We start from the raw sequence: 26191 nt of genomic DNA, 5'->3' as shown, positions 1-26191 counted from the left end.
TTATGTTCTCTCAGCTCCCCTGGCCCTCCAACCAGAGTATAGTGATAGCAGAGTTTGTGGGGTTCGCGGTCCTACAGCCTCACTTACGATCCCTGCGTCTAATCACAGCCACTTCCACATCCACAGAAAGTTGTGTTTTTTTTAATTGGTTCAATGCTGAAAAATCAAAAAGATGAAATTTGGTCTTGATGGCAAAGAGCAAAGTGTTTAGAAGCCCCAGAAATTTTTTATTAAGGTTAGTATTGCTACAGTCTGAAATGCGTTCCGCTATTCTGACCTTTAAAGGGCGAATAGTGCACCCAACGTAATATAAATTATATCTGGTGCACCACATGAGATATACTACAGATTTGGACCTACAGTTTAATTAAGATTTAATATAGATTTAGAGTTCCTCTCTTTTTGACATTTTGTGGGCGAAAGGGCAAGCAGAACATCTGTGAGCCCCAGATCTGTGGAAACCCCAAATGTCATGCCAAGTCCTGTTGATAAGCTCCTTATTGGTTGGAAAAAGGCTAGGAGATAACATATTGCCCAGTGTTTTGCCCTTACGTGCCACAAAACGGTGATCGTCCTGTATTATATTTGCCAAAATATCATCCTGAAAAATGATAGGTAAGTTTTTCTGTATTACTTTGATCACTCCACTATAATCTTTGCTGAACCTAGTGGAAACAACACAGTGTTATCAATGGGTTCTTTTCTCTCAGGTGGCATGTATTGTCAGACAATATCCTTAGCTCCACTGATGGTCCGGGGAGGATAACCCCTGTGAGGTCATACTAGACACTATGGCTACTTGTGACATCCTGATTTCCCAGGGAAATCTTTGTATATCTCACATGGAAAATATAAGTTCAAAGCCGTGGATGTCATAATTCATGTTTTATAACAATCTGCAAACAGGAATTGGGCCAGAGAGCGCAGACACTTCTGAGTCCATGCCTCCAGACTGATAGACTTCAGAACCTCCTCATTTTCAGGTTACAAAGTTTGTGACCTTTCTAAATGTCTCCGCAGATCTTCACAGCCATGCTGATGGTTTCCTTTTATTACATCTCTTTTATTTTATACCTGTACTTTGTGTGTATTAAATCTTTTAATGTAATAATATTTTCCAGTGTTTAATTTTGTCACCTTTTGTAGGTCAGTGTGTTAGAGGGTGTAGGAGTGAGTGGTCCTGGTATAGTCATGTCTAGGGTTGAGCCGATCTTGACTTTTCAGGATCGATTTTGAAATACGATTTCCGATCATTTTTCATTCGAACCCGATCTCGATCCCAATGCAAGTCAATGGGATTTTTTACTAATCGGAGATCGGATTTTAAAAACAATCCTATTCACTATACAGCATGGAATCTAACAATTGAATGCTTTAATTGTTAGAATCCACGCTGTGTAGTGATTTTTTTTAATCACTAAGTAGCCAGAGATTTTTTTTTTTAATCCTCTGGCTACTTAGTCCCCCCTGGTGTCCACTTACCTGCACAGATGGCTGGTCCGGTGCCCGATGTTCTCGTTCTTCTTCGTCTCGCTGCCCCCTGCCTCCCAGGTTAGAAGAGTGTGGGCGGGTTGGGAGAGTGTGGGCGGGTACTGGGACGGGAGACATCACATCTGTACCTGTCCACACTCTCCTAAGCCACAAGCCCTGCCTTCTTCCTAGCTCTTTAACACTAACCTGGGAGGTGGGGGCATCGGGGCGAAGAAGAACGAGAACACCGGGCACCGGACCAGCCATCTCTGCAGGTAAGTAGCTACTAGAGATGTTAGCTAGTCTCCCATTAGAATGAATAGACGCAGCCGGCGCGCAGGGGGTTTAGGCTGTATGCCGGCTGCTTCCATTCATTCTTATGGAACCGCAGTGGAGCCTTCACACTGAGTATACACTCCGCTCAGAATGAACAGAGCGTATACTCAGTGTGAAGGCTAACATTGTTAGATTTTTCCACAATGCTTGGCCAGTAGCAAAGCATTGTGGGAAATGATCACCGATCTCGATCCCACCTAAAAAGATCGTGTTTGGAATTCCGATTGCAATCGTGAAATTTTCTCGATCGTCAATCCGAATCTGATCTTTTCTAAACACGTTCGCTCAACCCTAGTTGTGTCTCATCTACTATAAGTGGCAGGTGGTGGTAGCTTCTTCTGTGGATGTGTGAATGGTGGGGGCTGCAGACTGCATGCACAGGCCTCTCGCTGGTCACACGTGGAAAAAGGACCCCATTGAAGTCAATGGGAGGATTGAATCAGAAACTGCACCCGGAAACTCAGTGTGCATATGGCCTCACTGCTGTGTAACCTAGTACAATAGATGACTGCGAGTGGAACTCCATGATGTTTGTTCAGATCCTTGACACTGCAACTTGGGCTGCCCCAAGAAGTATCATAGCTAAGGTATTGAGTTCAGAAGGCAGACATATTGCTTTGAGGAAATCTAGAGAGATGAGAAATTTTCTATTTGATGGAGTGAAGATAATGTTATATCCGGCTTACTCTACAGGGACTCAGAATAAATCGCATGAGAACAAGAGAAGGTTGAGGTCTGCAGGGTCCATTACACATTACACATTGATGTTTCCTGGAAAGCTACAAGTGAGGGGAAGAAAGATATACTACAAAAGGTCCTTACTATGAGGCCAAAGGCGATTAAAATGTAACTTTTATTAAATAGATTACAATGTCCCTAGACAATCCCCATAAATATTGCCCAATAACTTCTGTCTAGATAGCTCCAGAGGGAAAAGTAATAGTGTGGATTCCCGCGTCAAAATCCGCTCCAAAAATCTCCGTATGAACTCAGCTTAAAAGGTACTTGGCCAGTAATCCCTGTAGTCAGTATCAGTTATGTATCAATACTGTAGTGATATATACCTTTATTCATATAGCGCCAACATATAGTTTAGAGCATTACAAATGGATAAGTAACAAGTAAAATGAAATATAACCAGAACACATGAAGAATGATAGAAGAGGAGAGAGGTCCCTGCCCCTAAGAGCTTACACTCTAATCAGACACTTTCACCAGGACCCCTCCATTATACTATGACAGCCATTCTTTATTACTGCAGTTACACAGCAGACATTACAGGTCAGATAATTCCCCAATATATAAGACGGCTGAGGATAATCCATGGAGTATATACAGTATTTGGTGGTGATTCGGTGTTATCAGCCACAGGTCACCAGTCTCCTTCACTAGCTTCACTTGCGCCCTCAATGCTCAACAGCTGAATTACATTTAATGGCGGCATTTATTCTGGATACCTCAGTTTTAAAAATCCACAATGCGGAAATGCAGCTTTTTTTGTTGCAGATTTTGTTGCGATTTTTTGAGCCAAAGCCAGGAGTGGATTAGGCAGGAGGTAGAAGTATAAGAACGTCCTATATATTCCCCATTCCCTCTGTAGCTATTGTTGGCTTTGGCTAAAAAGCCGAAACAAAATCTGCAACAAAAAAAAAAGCTGTTTCCGCAACGTGGGGCTTTAGCTTTAAAGTGACAGTCCATCCTCAATTCCTGCAGAAAAGATGCAGCAACATTAAGGTTACTGATATTTGTGCTGTACCCCATATAACTAGGAGGATACCTATAGCAGATATTACATAGAAGTGTATGATATAGGGCCAAGTACTACTAGTTATATACAAGTTTACAATATCATCGTTATTTGGACATAACCTTCCAGATCCAAGAACATCATTGACATTTTCTTTTACATTTCCATTGCTCAGTCACTCGCTCTCCATAGACTTCATCCATTTTATATGATAGAGGACAAATAGTGCAGTAACTACTAATACACATCCAGATAATGTCAGACGGATTATATTCTGCCGGGTATATCCAATACTGTCTGAAAAAACAATATGCATTATATCATTAAAAATAATAACAGAAGCTTCTATTACATGTTGTGTTACAGAGATAACGGCCCCTTGTTCTTGTGGGATATATCAGTCATGTAGCACTAAGGGGTTAAAGGCTAAGTTCACACATTGTAGATAATAATAGTCTTATATTTCCTGTAGTCACTATTGTGAGAAGCCTCAGGAAGAGACCAGTCCTGTCTAGTATCACCTTGTGGACATCATATGTTACATTGTATAAGGTAGAGCTTTAGTAGTTTCTGCTACACTCACTTCTCCCCTTCACTGCCCTAGACCCCCATGGATACCAGTATCAACACCTCTATTACACTAAGCCACCAGGGATATGGACTGTAACCATATAAATACATCAGACCACCAGGCCGGCTGACCGTAACTACATGGTAAAAATAGGTCATCAACATCCTTATCCTACAATACTCCTTCCACACTGTCTATGGATGTGTTATTATTACTACTTGTTACTTCCACCACTTCCTATACCAGCTTCGTATTAGCTTTGTACCATGTTGTACAGGGGTGTAAGGTCACGTTCCAAACCAGCGACCATAAGACAAGCACATGAAATAGACCCTTAGCTCAACTTCTTGAATGTTCTATACATGTAGGGGGAGGGGGCTGGAAGGCTATAAAGGCTCAGTGTATAATATACTAGGTAGCCCATGTGACATAGACGTCCTACTTGGTTTCTTATCATCTTTGATTTTTCTATATATCTTGAGGTGGCGGCATGAAATGGGAGGAATGAAATGGACATTGAGACCTCATTGTGGTTGTCCAGGTAAGGAAAATTGTATTTCATAATGAGGGAGCGCAGGGATAACAGTTGTCCCTACTCACAGATATTCTGCTTAGATATTTCACAGTATGATTTATATTTATACGTATCAGCCTCAGTTACAGGGGAGATCATCCCCCAAATGTCTAATATGATCTTATCAGAACATAATGTTACCTAGATCACATTGTCTATACTCACCTGCTATCTGGATTATTGTCTCTGCACTTCTCTTCCTTACTCTGCCATCTGTAGTTTCCACCTCACATGAATATTTCCCAGAATCCTCCAGCTGGACATTGTAGACTTCATAGGTATCACTGACACCAAATCCCTGAACAATCCCTCCTTCTCTGTAGAAAGCAATCCGCAGTTGTGTATTGTGTCTGGGAGGAGGAGGGAGACTTGTCTGACATGTCAGGGCCATCTTATCTGTAGTAATAACTGGTTGTGGGGTCACTGATATTGTTGGAGTCGAGAACAGATCTAGGAAAGGAACAAAGTGATAACAATATATTACTGGGGAGATTTATTAGAAGATATTGTACAACATGGTGACCACATATCAGTATACAGTGTGAGGAGAAGGAGACGACTTTGGTGGGAGAAACATGACTATGAATTCTTATATACTCAAAAATTGACAAAAATTCTCCTAAAATATTGACAACATTTCTTTATTCATCTCATCTCTATACAACATATTTATTAGGGATTTTAGACACTTTTCTAAGTCATGCGAAAAAAGGAGCAGAAAGGGCTGTGGCCTAACTTATCACTGTATGTGCCAGAAACATTGTGGAAGCATAGCTTTTTTTTTTTTTTTTTTTTTTTCTTATTTTGCTCTGGTCTTTTTGTGCCAAAATTAGGTGTGGATTGATGAGAAGGGAGAAGTCTGAGAGTAAGTTCACACTGGGTTTTTTGGATCGGAACCTGAGACAGAGACCGCCTCAGGTTCCGATCCAAATCCCAGGTAGCCGCAACTGAAAGCCGATACACTGCACCGGCATGCAGCCATGCACTCCACTCCAGATTAGGCCTTAGTCCGGAGGATGGAGTGTCTTCAGGGCCAATCGCGAGGTGACTCGGCCTGACGAATGAGCATGTTGCATCTTTTTTTCCAGGATCTGGAAGAAACGGCTCCCGGAAAAAACTCCTGAGCAGCTCCCATTGATTTCAATGGCAGCCATCTTTTTTGTCAGGATTTTGAGTCGGAAACGGCCTCAAAATCCTGGCCCAAAAACTCTGTGGGAACTTAGTCTAAGGCCACATTCACACACAGTTTTTTATTCCGGATTTTGACGTGGGGAGACATGTCAGAATCCGGACCATATTCCGCCTGCCACGGCTTCTGACAGTCGTGACTTTCTGCTCCGGATGAGGCCCAAATGAATGGGCCAAATCCAGAGGGATGGTCTTGACACAGACGCTATGGTGATTTCCATCGCGGAGTCTGCATCAAGATAGGGCTGGTCGCAGGTCGTGAATTCAATGGGAGGTGTTTTTTAGATTCCGCATCAAAATCCGGTCCAAAAAAATCCGTCTGAATGTACCCAATGAACCTCCTATAAATTTCTTATCCTGTTTGTAGCCATTCTTGGTTTTGGCTCAAACTGCAGCACAATCTGCAACAAAAAAAAGCTGCGTTTCCGCAATGTTGGACCACAACCTTAGGCCTACTAAGAAATGGAATAAATTTAGACTAGACAGAAGAACAATAGATCAAGTGTATCAAACAGTATCAGACACTTGGATACATCTGGGGCAGTTTATGACTGTCCAGGCTAAAGTTGTAGAGGCTAAACCATTACAATGTTATTAATTCTGCCCCAATATGTCCCATAAGGTTACAAAAGACCACTGGGAGACATGCACAGTTTAGATTTCAACTATACCCTCAGTACATCTGCTACAATTGAAAGACGACAGCTGCGGTGTACTATCTGGTCTTAGTGGGACATATATACACACCGAGCACTAGAGATGGGTGTGATGAGAACATACATGCTGCCGCTCCATTCATTCTCTATCACATTGCTGGAGATTGCCCAGTACAGAGCTCGGGTATCTGTGGCAGATCTATAAAGAATAATTGGAGCAGCAAATCTCATGTGTGACTCTATTCACACAGCGGAATGGGAACAGGCTTTTTGGAACTGGTGGGAATCCCAATGGTTGGATCCTCAGGGATCAGCGAGTTATGTCCTGTCCTGTGGTTACATCATTACTTCTTATCATGGCACAGCCCCTATAGTCACATATACTACTGTATATACTGATCTGATGTGTATTTCATCCTCTACATTGTAAATAGTGAAATCTGCACCAAAACTATGGAAACAATCTGGACCCGACCTCACCCATCAATAATTGTAGTTGAGACTTCAGGAGACAAAGTGGCTCCAAATATATAGTACAAATGCTACAAATAATTCCTATAGAAATGATCCTGGATTTACCTTGTACAGATACAGAAACTTCATCTCTATGTAGGTTATATCTTCCATTATAGAAGAGTTTTTTTATGCATGCGTATGTCCCGGCAGTCGTCCTGGTTACATTACTAATATAATATTCTGCATTATCGGACCAGTCTGTGAGGTTTCTCTTATCTTTGTAAAATCTTGTCTTTCCTCCAGAGTATCCAGGATAGGGGTGACATCTTATATATATGTCATCTCCTTCATAGACATATAGAGGGGTCTGCAGGATGAGCCGATCTGCAATATACAATGATATAAGATGAGAAGATGTATGATCTCTTATCAGTCTATGTGTGATACAACTTGTTACCTTTAGAGATGAGCGAACAGTAAAATGTGTGAGGTTCGATATTCGTTTCAAGTAGCCCCTCAATATTTGACTACTCGAATCGAATATCGAACCCTATTATAGTCTATGGAGGGAAAATGCTCGTTTCAGGGGTAGGCAACGTTCAATCAAATTATACTTACCAAGTCCACGAGTGAGGGTCGGCTGGATCCCCCGAGAAGTCTTCTCCTTGCAGCGTCCCCGCGGCGTCTTCCGGCTCTGAATTCACTCTGCCAGGCATCGGGCCTGGGCAGAGCCGACTGCGCATGCCCGCACTACAAGCAGACATGCGCAGTCGCCTCTGCCCAGGCCCGATGCCTGGCAGAGTGAATTCAGAGCCGGAAGAAGCCGCGGGAAGCTGCACGGAGAAGACTTCTAAAGGTAGAAGAACCAGCATTGATTGGCCGACTGTATAGCATTCGGCCAATCAATGCTGGTTCTGCATCGAACTTTTACATTCAAATAGTGAGTGGTACTCGATCGAGTATGAGTATTTCGAATACCGTAGTATTCGATCGAATACCTACTCGATCGAGTACTACTCTCTCATCTCTAGTTACCTTGTCTGTATATTTATGATCTGGTAGATTTACTCACCATGAATAACCTCCAGTCTAGCGGGGTCACTTATTTCTCCAGGTCTGGTCTGACATTGGTAACTTCCACTGTGTGATGTTTCAGCCTTCTGTATTGTATAGGATTTTCTACTGTATACTTCCTTACTGTCTTTGTACCATATATAATCCATCCTCTCTCCTATAGTAGATCCCACATCACAGGTCATTGTTATCTGCTCTGATGTAAAGATCTTCTTGTAGTCTGGAGTGAAGGTCACCGCAGGTCTGATGGCGGCTCCTATAAGACATCATAGACCATACAGAGGAGTTGTAGACATAATGATATTGGTTAAAGAGTTTATTCCATTTATTTAGTACTATAACTAGTAAAATAGTAAAATACTCAGCCCCAATATGAGGACATAGCACAATACTGGTTAATATCAAGAGTATTAAGTAATTGAGATGAACGAGTAGTATTTGATCGGATACCTCCCCACTATAGGTATTCGTGTAAGCAGCCGAACACCAAGGGATTAAGGACATCGAGCATTCGATGAGTTTAACCCCTTGGTGTTCGGCCACTTACACGAATACATATGGCGGGGAGGTATTCGATTGAATACTACTCGCTCATCTCAATTAAGTAAAAAATTGTCCAATGTAAGATACATCACATTTAATAGGCATAGTTAGTAAGTTACCAAAAGCATAGTCACCTCTGCACCAGAGGACGTTTGTTGCTCCTCAATACAACTCTACCCCAAACTTGCATATATTGAAAAGTTTTTTTTTATTTTTAGGGTATAAATGTATAAAAAAAATCTTACTCTAGATTGGCCTATGTGTTGGTAGTTACCTACATGTAATACATGAATAGGGAAATACCACAAGGGTCAGAGCATGGAATAAACCCCCAAGTGTGAACTTACACAGTAGGCTGTGTGACACAAATTACATCACTATTCTTTATATACAAGGGTCAATTTTATAGGATAAAGCATGGAAGGTCAGATCTGGCCACTTACCTTCTTGTATGAGAACCAGCCCTATAAACAGAATAGAAGAAGAGTTATCAGATAGAATATAGTCCTGGTACATTTCTACATTGGAGGATATTACAGGTTAGGGTCGCCTTTAGAGTAAATGTATAACTAATAGATTATTTCTAGAACCCAATAGACTTATCTCTAATAACTACAACTTACTCTAAATAAGAAAATATAACTTTTATTTACATCTAAAAAGCTCATTAATTCTGACATTGGCATGGCTCACATAACCCTGGAGTGTGAGATGTCAGCAGAAGCCGGAAAAGACCTTAGGATGATGCCGGATGCCACAGATATGCCCAGAAGAGGTGAGGAAAGGGGAACATAACCATTTGTTATATTTTCTCACAACCTTGGAGCCTCCACTTATTGTACTCTGGGGTGGGAGTATAATGTCCACATCTGGAGATATTTACTTAGTCGGGAGAAATTACGTAACATATTGTGAGTGATCTTTATCCACCATCCACCAATGGGAATGAAAAAATTTGGTTAAAGCAACATTTAATAGCAAATAATGTCATGTACAATTTTCACAGCCGAATTCTGTGAAATATATTTAATGTGAAAATACTTACTATATGTTCTTGCCACCTTGAGCCCTGCCGCGTGTATATACAGCAGTTTGTCACCAAATATAAGAAGATTTTGTGTTCAGGAGAATTGTAACAAATTGTGTGATGCATTTTCTCCATAAACTCCTTGTGAAATGAAAAATTTGGAACTAAAGTGGTGAGTTATTATAAAAATTGATGTTTAATGTTCACATCTAGAAATGAGCGAACAGTGTTCTATCGAACACATGTTCGATCGGATATCAGGGTGTTCGCCATGTTCGAATCGAATCGAACACCACGTGGTAAAGTGCGCCAAAATTCGATTCCCCTCCCACCTTCCCTGGCGCCTTTTTTGCACCAATAACAGCGCAGGGGAGGTGGGACAGGAACTACGACACTGGGGGCATTGAAAAAAATTGGAAAAAGTCATTGGCTGCCGAAATCAGGTGACCTCCATTTTAGACGAATAGTGGATTTCAAATCCGGGTCATATGAGAATGTGAACTTTGTGACTATGAGACAGGGATAGCTGTACAGGCAGGGATAGCTAGGGATAACCTTTATTTAGGGGGGAATGTTATTAAAAATAACTTTTTGGGGCTCTATCGGGTGTGTAATTGTGATTTTTGTGAGATAAACTTTTTCCCATAGGGATGCATTGGCCAGCGCTGATTGGCCGAATTCCGTACTCTGGCCAATCAGTGCTGGCCAATGCATTCTATTAGCTTGATGAAGCAGAGTGTGCACAAGGGTTCAAGCGCACCCTCGGCTCTGATGTAGGAGAACCGAGGGTGCACTTGAACCCTTGTGCACCCTCAGCTCTGCTACATCAGAGCCGAGGGTGCGCTTGAACCCTTGTGCACACTCTGCTTCATCAAGCTAATAGAATGCATTGGCCAGCGCTGATTGGCCAATGTATTCTATTAGCCTGATGAAGTAGAGCTGAATGTGTGTGCTAAGCACACACATTCAGCTCTACTTCATCGGGCTAATAGAATGCATTGGCCAGCGCTGATTGGCCAGAGTACGGAACTCGACCAATCAGCGCTGGCTCTGCTGGAGGAGGCGGAGTCTAAGATCGCTCCACACCAGTCTCCATTCAGGTCCGACCTTGCACTCCGCCTCCTCCGGCAGAGCCAGCGCTGATTGGCCGAAGGCTGGCCAATGCATTCCTATGTGAATGCAGAGACTTAGCAGTGCTGAGTCAGTTTTGCTCAACTACACATCTGATGCACACTCGGCACTGCTACATCAGATGTAGCAATCTGATGTAGCAGAGCCGAGGGTGCACTAGAACCCCTGTGCAAACTCAGTTCACGCTAATAGAATGCATTGGCCAGCGCTGATTGGCCAATGCATTCTATTAGCCCGATGAAGTAGAGCTGAATGTGTGTGCTAAGCACACACATTCAGCACTGCTTCATCACGCCAATACAATGCATTAGCCAGTGCTGATTGGCCAGAGTACGGAATTCGGCCAATCAGCGCTGGCTCTGCTGGAGGAGGCGGAGTCTAAGGTCGGACCTGAATGGAGACTGGTGTGGAGCGATCTTAGACTCCGCCTCCTCCAGCAGAGCCAGCGCTGATTGGTCGAGTTCCGTACTCTGGCCAATCAGCGCTGGCCAATGCATTCTATTAGCCCGATGAAGTAGAGCTGAATGTGTGTGCTTAGCACACACATTCAGCTCTACTTCATCAGGCTAATAGAATACATTGGCCAATCAGCGCTGGCCAATGCATTCTATTAGCTTGATGAAGCAGAGTGTGCACAAGGGTTCAAGCGCACCCTCGGCTCTGATGTAGCAGAGCTGAGGGTGCACAAGGGTTCAAGTGCACCCTCGGCTCTCCTACATCAGAGCCGAGGGTGCGCTTGAACCCTTGTGCAGCCTCGGCTCTGCTACATCAGAGCCGAGGGTGCGCTTGAACCCTTGTGCACACTCTGCTTCATCAAGCTAATAGAATGCATTGGCCAGCACTGATTGGCCAGAGTACGGAATTCGGCCAATCAGCGCTGGCCAATGCATTCTATTAGCCCGATGAAGTAGAGCTGAATGTGTGTGCTAAGCACACACATTCAGCACTGCTTCATCACGCCAATACAATGCATTAGCCAGTGCTGATTGGCCAGAGTACGGAATTCGGCCAATCAGCGCTGGCTCTGCTGGAGGAGGCGGAGTCTAAGGTCGGACCTGAATGGAGACTGGTGTGGAGCGATCTTAGACTCCGCCTCCTCCAGCAGAGCCAGCGCTGATTGGTCGAGTTCCGTACTCTGGCCAATCAGCACTGGCCAATGCATTTCTATGGGGAAAAGTTAGCTTGCGAAAATCGCAAACTGACAGGGATTTCCATGAAATAAAGTGACTTTTATGCCCCCAGACATGCTTCCCCTGCTGTCCCAGTGTCATTCCAGGGTGTTGGTATCATTTCCTGGGGTGTCATAGTGGACTTGGTGACCCTCCAGACACGAATTTGGGTTTCCCCCTTAACGAGTTTATGTTCCCCATAGACTATAATGGGGTTCGAAACCCATTCGAACACTCGAACAGTGAGCGGCTGTTCGAATCGAATTTCGAACCTCGAACATTTTAGTGTTCGCTCATCTCTATTCACATCCCAATAGTAAAAAAAAAAAAAAAAATGTATGAAACAGCTGTAGGGTTAATTTTAGCTCAGTTTGTAGAGCATGAGACTCCTAATTTCAGGGTCATGGGTTTGAGCCCCACGTTGGGCGCCAAGTTTACTTTCAGGGGAATGCCCCGAGGTAGATGCTGCTGGTTTCCGAATCTGGGAAAGATGGGTGCAAGCTCTCGGAGAACACAGACACAGACCTACACTCAGATGCTGTATACAAAGTGTTCTGAGTTTATTGAAATTAGATAATAAAAATAATGACTTTATGCCAGCGTAAGCGTAACAAACTACATCACATAGAAATATGAACTATAATTGGTTAGAATATTTCATGGGCGTTTACAGATGATAAATATGTGCATACAGGGGCCACACGGTGGCTCAGTGGTTGGCACTGCAGCCTTGCAGCACTGGAGTCCTGGTGTTCAAATCCCACCGAGGACAAAAAAACATCTGCAAGGAGTTATGTTCTCCCCGTGTTTGCATGGATTTCGATCCCATATTCCAAAAAAAGACATACTGATAGGGAAATAAAAAAGTACATTGTGAGCTCTATGTGGGGCTCACAATTTACATTAAAAAAAAAAAAGTGCATACATGAGTTAACACATGGATATCTGCGTGGTCCGCCATCTTAGCCTCTAACAATGTTAGCACAGTCAGCCAAGATGGATGCTGTGGCCTTGGAGTTCTTATCACTAGTCTCACAGGAGCCTGAAGCTCAGAGGAAATAGAAACATTCTCAAGGTTTTTAACAACAAAATGTTCAGTAAACAACATTTGCAATAATCAACATTTTTCGGAAATCTTACTTCAGAAGGCCAGAAAATCTCACAATGAGTTAGAAATGGATGATACAGACTGTTAGGAAAGTGTGGCACCAGGGTAGCTCTGCACCTCAGAGCCCAGTCGGCGCCACAGGTTATTTTTTTTTTTTTTTTAGAAAACTTGCTGATAATAACACAGGCCAATATGGCTGAATGAACCAATGTCTATCTTTACACAGATATTCTTCCCTTCACAACATGCTCACTAGTCTACTTCTTTGAGGGGTTTAGTTTCCACAATGAGGTAAATTCTTGAAAGTTTATACTGTTCTTTTACCTCAAAATGCACCTGAAAATGATTCTAGTAAAGTCTGCCCTCCAAATTCCTAATGGCCCTCCTTCCCTTCTGCCTCTTTCTGTCTGTCCATACATCACTTTATATCGACATATGGGATGATTCCATGCTAGGGAGAAATTGTATAACAGATTGTGGGATGGATTTTCCTCTTTAAACCCTTGAGAATGTGTAAATTCTAGGGCTAAATGAATGTGTTAATGAGATTGAAATGTGTAAATTTCATCTCCCTTTTGTTTTAATTGCTGTGAAAAATTGAAAGGGTTCAGAAACTTCCTGGATGCTTTCTGGACTATAGTTTTGAGAATAGTTTGGTGTATGGGAGTTTCTAATACAAAGGCAATTCAAAGCTCCTTTTGATCTGAATTGCTCCATTTAAAAAAAAAGGGGGGTTTTGAAATGTTCTTGTAAATTGTAAACCGTATAATGTCTGACAATTATATAAATAAATATTCTCTGTATGACAGGCAGATTATTTAAAACTTTGAATACTGTTTTTTTTTTTTTTTTTTTACAATTTCCTGTTTTTGCATATTTAAACACACAATATATCAACTAAAATTTACCACTAACATGAAGTACAATGTGCCATAAAAATCACTTTGATAAGATAAATTGCTGCAAAGTTATTTCCAAGTAAAGCTTTGAGTCTATACCGTTGGAAAATACTGAACAAAACATTCATGTAATAGTGACCAAATTCTATTCTATCACTCCAATTATCAGCAACGTGTAGGCATAATAATCCTAATAATCTCCTCAAACTCTTCACTTCACAGCATCTAAGATCAGATATTCCAGCACAATAATAGTGACTAGTCCATAGTAATGGCGGTATATGAGGAGTAGTCACAGCTGACATTAGACCTTGTACACAGCCGTATAGAGGACATAGGATGGGAGACTTGGGGTGTAGCCCGGTAACTTGTAGGAATGTCCGGGATTTATAGGAGATTATTAACCCCTTCTTATCATTTCCCATCACAGACTGAAAGACATGAAGATCATTGTACTTACAGAGTAATAAGACGGACATCTCTGCGGACATGATGGATGGAGACAATGCTGCCCAGACTAACAAGAGAAGTTGGTTTCTCTCTGAATTTTGTTCTGCGAGTTACAAGAAGAAAGGAAGTAGAGAAGTAAAGTTTTCAGTAAAATACAACACTTCTATGCGTATGCGTGCACTTGACCATAAGATACATTATCAGGACTGGTCTTAGGTGATATGAAGCCCTGTGTGATACTTCCTGTGACACCTCCACATTGATATGGTGTGTGGTCATACTGTGACTAATACTAAGCGCTATACACTATGGTGCACTACACTGACCGTACCCTGCAAAAAAGGGAGGACTGCCAAACTATAAGTAACTGTCATTAATGGCACATAAATAATCCCGACACAGGGACAAACTGGAAGCTCCATAAATAATAGAAGCTTTTACAATGGTTAAATAAAACTGCTATACAAGTGATAGTAAGATCCTTGATGGTCACAGGATTCTTCTAATGTGTCATCTGTCACCTTTCAGTAGGACTATATGGTGTACACTTGTCCTGATATGTAATGATATATGGATAACATGAAGGGAGTACTGTACATTGGTTGGGATCCCTTTTATGAGTCCCATAGGGAAGTTACTATAGAGTGATTGATTTCAATGGGTAGAGTGCGTTTGCCGGCACCCATAGAAATCAATGGGATCTGTTTTAACGCCACTTATTCTGAATGAGTTTGCATTCAGAATGAGCGGAGCGTAAACTCCGTGTGAAGGCTCCCTAAATCATTAAACTTTTTTTTACATGTTAATGCAAAGAACCCAAGTGCCCTTGTGTGGGGTCATACTAGACATTATGACTACTTGTGACAGCCTGATTTCCCAGTGAAATCTTTGTATGTAACAGAGAAAAATATAACATCAAATTCATGGATGTCATAATTCCTGTTTTATAACAATCTGCATACAGGAATAGGGCCAGGGAGAACAGTCACTTCTCTGAGTCCAAGCACCAGGACTGAAAGACTTCAGAACCTCCTCATTTTGAGGATTTCATATTCGCAAATTCTGTATCAATTCCCAGACATATCCATTCTATATAAGGTGCTCATATAGAGAAATAGCATATTCCAAAATATTTCATACCACTGTGGACTTGTTACATGTGACTAGCCAAATCGGTCGCAAGTGGAAAGTTTCCTAGAGGCTGTTGGAGAAAGACTCCTACAAAAAAGTAACATAACCTGGATACAATGGACCGATACCTGGAGATGCAGCAAAGCTTGTAACCTGTCCAAATGTCTCCGCAGATCATCACGGCAGTTTCCTTTTTTACATCTTTTCTAAGTGTATTTTGTGTATATTAAATCTTTTAATTTGATAAAATGTTCCAGTGTTTAGCTTTGTTATCTTTTGTATGTCTGTTTGTTAGAAGGTCACTGTGTTGTGTTAGAGGGTATAGGAGTGAATGGTCCTGGTGCAGCATCCCGGAGCAAGCTGCTATGTGTTTTGTGTCTATCCCTTGTACCTCGAGGTTGTCTTGTCTGTTATGTCTTCCATGTTTAATGTCAGATGCTAAAACGTGCTATTTCTTGAATACTTATCCTTGCACTTTTTGCTGTACCTCATGTCCAATCACAGACCACTGGGTAGGGTTTAAGGGTTTATAGTTGCCTGCTGAGAGTGAAAAGTTAGTCCAGTCTAGTGCAGTCCAAAGCAAGTTCAAGCTCAGTGTATCTGTTGCAGCATTTCTTCATATATGTGCCCTGTCATGTGGAGGCAGAAGGAGAACTCTGATACGAATCCAGCAGACACCAGTCCAGCACCTAGGAGGGAGTCTTCTTGTTCCAGGTTCGTTGCAGAGGCAGTCCCTGAAATAGGGAATTATTTGGTGCGTCTCTGAGTATCCCAGTTTTATACGGAGATAGCCCCTACCACAGGGAGAAATTCTGTTTCATCTCCGAGAGATATCTGATTTTTCATGCCAGTAGGAGCAACAGAGGTGTCCGACAGAAGTGTTTCAGTTGAGCCTAGTTTTCCGGTACTCAGTTCTCTGTCAGGACGTTTTGCCCCATTTTTCCTCTACAGGTAGGGAGTGGTACAAGTGGAGGAGAAGATGAAGTGTATTTACTACAAAGTCTGTGTCAACCCTGGTCAACACCTCCTAAGATCAAGGCTTTGGGGAATGCATATTGTATCTGTAACCATCTGCAAGCTGCTGGTGAATCTGTGTAAGCTGTTCAATAAAAGGGTTCTTTGGTTTGCACTGCAACACTGGACTCCTAAGTCGTTACCTGCATCTAACATCAAGGGCCCTTCTGAACACCATCTTATCAGCTCAGCTAGGAGAAGTTCTCTCCCAACTAGAAGTGCTCCGGGGGAAACAAGACCCTATCTACACCATGCAGTAGACCTGCAGGACCCCCTTTGGCTGCGTGCAGGCCTGGAGAGGGAGTGGGGTGAGAGTAGAGCTTTCCCGGCCTATCAGGTGGCACAGACAGTCTCACCTTACTCTCACGTTCCATTCTTCTCTACAGGGTTGTACGCTGCACTGGTATAGCGGTGTCTCATCTACTATAAGTGGTGGGTGGTGTCGGCTTTTTTGAGTCCAAGCACCAGGACTGACAGACTTCACAATCTCCTCATTTTACTTATCTGCTGAAAGGATTTCATCTTCACATATTCTGTATCAATTCCCAGGCATATCCATCCTATATAAGGTGCTCATATAGAGTAATAGCATATTCCAAAAATATTTCATACTACTGTGGACTTGTTACATGTGACTAGCCAAACTGGTCGCAAGTGGGAGGTTTCCTAGAAGGTGCTGGAGTAAGACTCCTACAAAAATATAACATAACCTGGATACAATGGACAGATACCTGGAGATGCAAAAAATCTTGTAACATGTCCAAATGTCTCCGCCGATCTTCACAGTCATGCTGATGGTTTCCTTTTATTACATTTCTTTTATTTTATGACTGTACATTCACAAGTCTACAGTAGCCATCTGCCCGAAAACCATCTGTTGTGCAACATCCCCACACGCTGGAACTCAACATATCATATTTGTTGAGCAGAGTGGTTGAGCAGCAGAGACCTTTGATGGAATACCATCTCCAAAACCCTAGGGTGCCACAAAGTCAGCTCCCTCAGTTTCTAAACCATGAGTGGCCATGGATGGGAGCCCTATATGAAATCCTACGGGTGTTTGAGGAGTCCACCAAGAGGGTCAGCTGTGATGACGCACTCGTGAGCGTAACAATCCCACACTTGTGTGTGATGCGAGAATCCCTCATTGCCATCAGGGATAACGCAGATCACATTGAGGAGTCAGGGATAGCGGAAGAACCGTCAGAGCAGGAGAGTAGTTCCACACACCTGTCCTCTTCACAGCGTTTAATGATGGAGGAGGAGGAGGAGGAGGAGGATGAAGACGTGGCAGATGATATGATTGTGACACAGGAGGCTACTGGGGAAGTTCAATTTATCCCATTCTTGCAGCGCGGATGAGGCAAAAGGGAGGAGGAGGAGAAGGAAGAGGAGGAAATGGAGAGTGACCTTTCCAGTGGGGGCAGCGAAGTCAAAGTGACAAGCTCGTAGTCAAAATAATGCCACAAGCAATTGGTGCAGAATATGATGGAGATGTTTCCATCAAGTGTCATTGGCGGCAGAGAGAACAGTTCCTCCATGAGGCGAACAAGTGCCGTCCGGTCCACACCCACAAGTGGTAAACTGTCTAAGCTCTGGGACACGTTAATGGCACCCCCGCGCCAAACTCCCGCCACTGAGGGGTCTAGTGTCACCAGGCAGGAAAAGTATAGGCGCATGTTGCGGGAATACCTGTTCGACCACAGCCCTGTCCTCTCCAAACCCTCTGCGCCCTACACGTATTGGGTGTCGAAGTTGGACCTGTGGCTTGAACTTGCCCTATACGACTTGGAGGTGCTGTCCTGTCCTGCCGCCAGCATGCTATCTGAAAGGGTTTTCAGCGCAGCCGGTGGTATCATCACGGATAAGCGCAGCCAGCTGTCAGCTTACCCCAAGCACCCCAACATGAATTGTCATGTCTGCGCTCAACCTCTACAATTCCTCCACCATCTGCGTTCCACAATTCGGATCCTTCTAGGCTCAATCCACCCTGATTTCCCCAAACTCTGCTGGTTAGAGGCCGAATCCACCCTGATTTCCCCAAACTCTGCTGGTTAGAGGCGCAACTCACTCCAAGAGCCAAAAACACTGCTGGTGCAAGGCTGAACTAAGTTAAAGGGCCTCAATCTCTTCTGGTAATTCAGCTTATGGGCCTCTAATCTAATTTGGACAAGCTCACGTTAAGGGCCAGGAAAGTGAATTTTGGAAGGTCTTACCACATCACACACACACACACACACACACACACACACACACACACACATCCACAATGACAGTTGAGGGTGGGTACTGATGGATTTCCCATTGTCTATTCCATCTGTGGTTGTGATGGGCAATGTGATTTAAAGGGGTGCTTGTTAAGGTTTCATTAGAGTAAAATTTAGGTTTCTGTCCAACCAATTGGGGAGGAAAAATATTTCCAGGTATTTTTCCACTTTCATAGTGGGGTTTTTTGAGTGTGGAAAGTGTGTAGTTGATAGGCTTAATAGTGGGGTATAACAGTGACTTGGGCATGTTAGATGCCCCCAGACATGCTTCCCCTGCTGTCCCAGTTGCATTCCAGGGTGTTGGCATCATTTCCTGGGGTGTCATAGTGGACTTGGTGACCCTCCTGAGTCGAACATTGGTTTCCCCCTAAATGAGTATTTTTCCCCACAGACTATAATGGGGTTTGATGTTCGATCGAATAGTCCAGTATTGAGCGGCTACTCGACTCGACCTTCGAACATTTCATTGTTCGCTCTTCTCTAATAAGAAACCATCTACAACCAAAGCCATTGAAGAGCCAATAAAAAAAGTCAAATGAAAGTTTGCTGAAACTGTTTATTTAACTTGTTACATCCAATGTCAGGCCTCACACACATGACCGTAGTGTGTTCACAATTGTTGATAAAAGTACAGCCCTCATTCATCTCTATGGGCCCAGACACATGACCACAATTATTTCACCCATGCGTCCAAGCCATATTCAATAGCCGCAAATTATGGAGCATGTCCTATATTTGGCCATGACTACAGACCGGTGTCTCTACATACAGCTCCCATGGATGCGGATGATATACTGATACAATGAGGCCATGTTTTTTTGCGGATCAGTAATTCTACTATGTTCGTGTCCAGGAGGTTTAGTCTTTCCTATAACTGTATTCACACAGATTATGTTCTTGATGCTTCTTAAGGTTCTTGGTGTTGTCTGGAGTTTACTTCAGCATAGACAATATCCTAATGCAGAAAAAATACATTTATTACACAGGCAAAGAATTTGAGGCTCAAATTGTCTCATGAAACATAGAAACGTATTTTGCTTCATAGAAAGTTTTGTGCTTCAACAAATGTTTATAGATGAAAGGTCTACTTGTGTCCCATCGCTGTCCCCACCATATATTGTATGCCAATGGGTAGGTCTACCAACATTCATGATCATAATACAACTAGCTAGTGGAAAAAAGAAGCAAGCAGCTCCCATTGAAGTCAATGGGAACCATTTTCGGCAGTGGATTTTGAGGTGCATTGCTTGTCAAAATCCGCTGCAGAAGACCCCGTGTGAACTATCCCTTTCAGCACCTATGGTCCAATCACAGAGGAAAACTGTGAGAAATTTGATGTGGAATTTCAATGCTGGAAAAAAAGCCTCCCATTGACTTCAATGGGATCCGTTTTCTGCTAGCAATGGGAGGCTTTTTTGTGTGAGCAAATCAAATATTGTTTGCAATCCAAGTCCCCATTTGTGGGAGTATTCTGTAGTATTCCATGGAAAATGTTAATTCTGAAAGGAAATTAAAGGTAATCTGACAAATCTGATACAATGTACATTTGATATATATTCACACGCACTGCACGTACATAACATTAGCTCTGACCGATAAATATTATGTATGTATATATATATTAATAAAGTAATAAGTAGGGTTTAGCGATCGGGATCAGAAATGATCAGATCCAATCGAGTAAATTTCACGATTGCGATAGGATTCCGATCCTGCCTAAAAAAAGATCGGGAACGGAATTCTGATCCCGATTGCTCAACCCTAGTTACCTGCACAGAACCACTGCCACTATCCGGAGCTCCGGGCTGTTGTTCTGTCCTCTCCTCTCTCATTCAGATGCTGGCAGAGTGTAGTACGCGCCCCCGCCTCCCTAGACTAGTGTTACTGATGCTGAGAGTAGGCACAACAAGCCCCGCCCACTCCCAGCATCAATAACACTAGCCTCGGGAGGCGGGAGCGTGCACGGTGCTCTGCCAGCATCTGAAAGAGAGGAGAGGACTGAGAACAACAGCCCGGAGCTTTGGAGAGTGGCAGCGGTTCTGTGCAGGTAACTAGACAACAGGGGGGATTAAGTAGCCGGCAGATTTTTTAATCACTACACAACATGGAGTCCAAAAATTCAAGCCTTCAATTTTTGGACTCCACACTGTGGATCGTTTTTAAAATACAATTTTTGATCAGCAAAAAATCGCATTGACTTGCATTAGGATCGGAATTGGGAAAATGGAAAATGATCGGAAATCGGATTTTAAAAATGATCCTGAAATCTCAAGATCGACTCAAGCCCAGTAATAAGTATATTCTGGTTTTTTTGTTTTTTTTAAATAAAACTAATAAGTATTCTATTTTATAATAGGGAATTTTCCTTTACGCTCAGCACAATACTCAGTACAGATCTCTCCAGTTCAGTCACTTCTTGTACTTACAGGTCCGTTGTCGTTTGGGAAATGATCTAAAACAATAAAAACAATCATTGTGAGAAGACTTTCTGATATGATTGTATTGTAGGTCTTCTCTAGAGCTGGATCATATTCCCCATACATAGGAGGACATGCACATCCTGTTATCCAGGTTACACCAGACAATATTATGGGATGTAGAATAGGAGAATGAAATATATATTTGAGAAAAGCTTTGGTTATTGGTAATTGTTATACCGTCACATTCTCTGCTGTCACTGGACAGAAAATACCAAAGAAGCCAAGTCAGCGCGAGCAGAAATTTATGGTATTCTGGATATATCTTACATGTCTTCAGTGGGAGATCCCTTTAATAAAGACTATATCCCCAAAGTCCCTGATCTAGAGGGGTGGATATAAATCAATACAGTAAAGCTTCTATTACCCCTTAGTACTTATCTGGACATGTATACTGTAGGTAATAGTGACCTCATATAAAATATCCATAATGGAGAAACCTAGATAAAGAAGTCCTGGAGATACTTACTTCGTGGTCCACTGGTCATGTTGAGCTCAGAATAAGTAACGTCTACATCAGGGGAATGTTCATGGTCAACGGCTGAAAAAATAAGAACTCAACTGGTGTCTGACGTAATAAATGATATTTAGCTCCTCCAGCCCATATCCAATGTATGCTGGCCATAAGGAACCATCACAGCTGAAGTTTAGGCAAAAGTCAAATTCTCTTTGATAATTTATTAGGACATATGTAAATGATGGAGTTTTCTATTACCTGTTATTGGCTGAGGGTTAGTATTGGATGATCGGCGGTGATGGCAAATGCACAAGAATGTAAGGATGATGGCAAAGAGTAGTAACAGCCCCGAACTTACAGATAGTATGGTGAATGCAGGAGAGACATTTGGCCCTATAGAGAGACACAATGTATTATTAGATATGTTTTACTGCTGTATTTTTCCGAACATAAGACACATGTCCTGTGTGTTATATTACAAAGTCAGGAGGTTCAAGAAGTTCTAAAACTACTGACACATGACCTCTGATGCTGGGTTCACACTGGTGACTTGGTCGCTGTTCTCAAGTTTCCATCTTCTGCAGACAGACCATGTCCGGCCGTGAGTGCCGGTGAGCGTTTTGTGCTCTCCACGGCTAAACCGTTTTTTTTTTTTAAACCGGACACAATGTCCTGCATGTCCAACTTTGTATTCGTTAAAAAAGACGGTCTTGCTGCGGAGAGCACAAAATGCTCACCGGTGCTCACGGCTGGACACTTTCAAACCCATTCAATAATTAATACATGTATTTTACCATTTGGATTACCTACCTTGTACCCATATGTTGTGTCCATCACTGAGCTTCATTGTCGGGCTGATTGAGGTTCTTACATGACATGTATAATTCCCAGAATCCTCCAGCTGAGCAGACTGAACCTCATATTTATTAGATGGAGAAAAATCCCAAATCTTCCGTCTATCTCTATAGAAAGCAAACTCCAGTCTTGTGGTCGGTCTGTATGGACTAAGAGTCGTGTCACATGTCAGGGTCATGGGATCTCCTTCAGTCACTACATTGTTGGTCACAGTAATGATTGGATGTGAGAAGATCTCTAATAATGGAAGGTATAGATGGGAGAAAGTATTATTTATAGTGATTTACACCAAAAGTACATTCATTCATGTTCCAGATACAGTAAGAAGTTCTCCCATGTAGAAGACATGACCATTGTCTATACTCACCTACTATCTGGATTATTGTCTCTGCACTTCTCTTCCTTACTCTCCCATCTGTAGTTTCCACCTCACATGAATATTTCCCAGAATCCTCCAGCTGGACATTGTAGACTTCATAGGTATCACTGACACCAATTCCCTGAACAATCCCTCCTTCTCTGTAGAAAGCAATCCGCAGTTGTGTATTGTGTCTGGGAGGAGGAGGGAGACTTGTCTGACATGTCAGGCTCAGCTTATCTGTAGTAATAACTGGTTGTGGGGTCACTGATAGTGTTGGAGTCGAGAACAGACCTAGAAAAGGAGAAAATCCACAAACAAACCTAATCATGGTTATACAATGTCTCTATCCCCCCACTATTACTTCATGCTATTGGTTAGGGTCTTGCATTATCTTCTATGGACATTACATAGAGAGAAGGGGTGACACAAGAGGTAGAAGTGCTTATACAGTCGATCGGCCATTTTTATATGAAAAAGTTATGGGGTCTGACTCATACATAACCCCAATACAGTTCTCCAACTAAATCATAGAAATATCTACAGACCGTAAAGTGTCATTTTTTCCATTAACAGGAACATTATCACAGATCCTATAGTCACATATACTACACACAGATTTAGCTGTTTGATGTGTATTTCATAACCTGCATTGCAAATGGTGAAATCTGCACCAAGAGTATGGAAACAATCTGTAACATATCGAACTTACTATATTTATAGTCACAATATAATCACATTTTGGAAAATTCACCATAGATTTCCCATATCTAGACCTGACCTTACCCATCAATAATTGTAGATGAGTCTTCAGAAGATAAAGTGGCTCCAAATATATTGTACAAATCCTACAAATAATTCCTATATAAATGATCCTGGACTTACCTTGTACAGATACATGTAGGTTATATCTTCCATTATAATAGACTTCTTCTATACATCCGTATGTCCCAGCAGTCGTCCTGGTTACATCTCTAATATAATATTCTGCATTATATGACCAGTCTCTAATGATTCTGTTATCTTTGGAAAATCTTGTTCCTCCTTCAGGTAATCTAGGATGGTGGTGACATCTTATATATATCTCATCTCCTTCATAGACATATAGAGGGGTCTGCAGGATGACTGCACCTGTAATATAACATGATATAAGATGAGGAGACATATATGATCTGTTATCAGTCTGTGTGTGATACAACTTGTTACCTTGTCTGTATATATATGATATGGTAGATTTACTCACCATCACTAACCTCCAGTCTAGCGGGGTCACTTATTTCTCCAGGTCTGGTCTGACATTGGTAACTTCCACTGTGTGATGTTTCAGCCTTCTGTATTATATAGGATTTTCCATTGTATACTTGCTTGCTGTCTTTGTACCATATATAATCCATCCTCTCTCCTATAGTAGATCCCACATCACAGGTCATTGTTATCTGCTCTGATGTAAAGATCTTCTTGTAGTCTGGAGTGAAGGTCACCGCAGGTCTGATGGCGGCTCCTATAAGACATCATGGATCATACAGGGGAATTGAGGTAACTTCATCCAAAACTCATGTTGTCTGGCACTCTCCTGTGACATTATGCAAAGGCATAGGCCTCAGTATTCTCCCCAGGTGCATAACTTCACAGGAGAGTGGCAGACATCAATGAGAAGCAGGAGAGAGTGCCAAACGCAAAAGGAGGCCCAAAAGAGATAACAGAAGATAACACCCCCCCTCCCGGGCATTCACCTATTATACTCTGTATTCTGAAGAGACTCCAGAGTATAAAACATCTGTGGAAACTGTGGAAAACATCTTGTGTGGTAACAGTCCCAAAGAAACCCAACCCGATGGGCTACAATGACTACCGACCTGTAGCACTGACATCCCACCTGATGAAGGTCCTAGAGAGACTGGTCCTGACACACCTACGCCCCCTAGTGAGCTCCGCTCTGGACCCCCTCCAGTTTGCCTAACGGCTGGTCATTGGGGTAGATGACGCCATCATCCACCTTCTTCAAAGAGCTCTCTCTCACACTGTGGAACACTGTGAGAATAATGTTCTTTGACTTCTCCAGTGCTTTCAACACCATTCAGCCAGGGCTACTGAGGGAGAAGCTGAACCTTGGTGGTGTGGACCATCACCTGTACTACTGGATCCTAGAGTACCTGACAACCCGCCCTCAGTATGTGAGAGCCTAGGACTGTGTGTCTGACACTGTGATCTGTAGTACGGGGGCACCACAAGGTACAGTTCTTGCCCCATTTCTCTTCACACTGTAAACTGCTGACTTTAGGCACAACTCATCCAGCTGTTACTTACAGAAGTACTCCGATGACTCTCCTATAGAAGGCCTTATCACTGATGGCGACGATAGGGAATACAGAGACTTAAACCGGGATTTTATTGAATGGTGCCAGCAGAACCAGCTCAGGATTAATGCTGGGAAGACCAAGGAGATGGTGGTGGACTTTAGCAAGAAGTTCTCTGACCCCGTTGGAGATCCAAGGGACATGCATTGAGATAGTCAGGACCTATAAGTATCTGGGCGTGCTCCTCAATAATAAACTAGACTGGTCTGATCACCTGGAGGCGCTGCACAGAAAGGGCCACAGCAGACTCTACCTGCTCAGGAGGCTGAGGGCCTTCGGAGTCCAATGGCCACTTCTTAGGGCCTTCTTCAACTCTGTGGTTGCTTCAGCCATCTTTTTTGGTGTGGCCTGCTGGGGGAGCAGTATATCAACCAGGGACAGAAATAGACTTGACAGGCTGATCAGGAGGGCCAGCTCTGTCCTGGGGAGCCCCCTGGACCCAGTACAGGTGGTGGGTGACAGAAAGATACTGTCAGTGGTGAGCTCCATGTGGGAGAATAAATCCCACCCCATGTATGAGACCTTGATGGCACTTGGCAGCTCTGTAAGTGACCGTCTGCTTCACCCCAAGTGTGAGAAGGACCTATCGTAAGTCCTTCCTTCCAACTGCGACCAGGCTGTATAATCTACATCAGACCAAGTGAAGTTCACTCCGCACAGAGAACTAATGATTATGACTATGAGGTCTTCCTTCTTTCTTCTTCTGTTCCTTAGCTGCTATGGACTCCTAGTATATCTTCTCTTCTCAGCATATGCGTGCCTACGTCTGTAATATATTACTGTGTATTATCCTGTATCTGTATTACTATGCTGCTGTAACATGCTGAAATTTCCCCACTGTGGGACTATTAAAGGATTTTCTTATCTTAATAATGT

The 26191-nt window shown here is 42.7% G+C and overlaps 2 protein-coding genes across 2 annotated transcripts in view; one reads left to right on the top strand and one right to left on the bottom strand.

Annotated features, from left to right (window-relative positions):
• The window catches only part of LOC142214621 (Fc receptor-like protein 5), a 175209-nt gene that overhangs the window by 49006 nt on the left and 100012 nt on the right, over positions 1-26191 (top strand). The window lies entirely within an intron of this gene.
• Positions 3729-21776, bottom strand: LOC142213416 (Fc receptor-like protein 5). The gene is made up of 6 exons (XM_075281732.1): positions 21758-21776; positions 9059-9079; positions 8197-8328; positions 7122-7382; positions 4864-5148; positions 3729-3850 (listed from the first exon to the last, which is right to left on the bottom strand). The coding sequence occupies exons 1-6, from the start codon at positions 21774-21776 to the stop codon at positions 3729-3731; spliced, it is 840 nt and encodes a 279-aa protein (XP_075137833.1).

This window comes from Leptodactylus fuscus, chromosome 7 (genome assembly GCF_031893055.1).
Source record: "Leptodactylus fuscus isolate aLepFus1 chromosome 7, aLepFus1.hap2, whole genome shotgun sequence".
Classification (NCBI taxonomy): domain Eukaryota; kingdom Metazoa; phylum Chordata; class Amphibia; order Anura; family Leptodactylidae; genus Leptodactylus; species Leptodactylus fuscus.
This window is presented reverse-complemented; position numbering and strand designations above follow the sequence as displayed.

Coding starts and splice junctions, on each gene's coding strand:
- LOC142213416 (XM_075281732.1), bottom strand. Junction 7,383..8,196: donor TTATATATGGTACAAAGACA/GTAAGGAAGTAT, acceptor TGTATATTGCAG/ATCGGCTCATCCTGCAGACC. Junction 5,149..7,121: donor AGTTTCTGTATCTGTACAAG/GTAAATCCAGGA, acceptor TTCCTTTCCTAG/ATCTGTTCTCGACTCCAACA.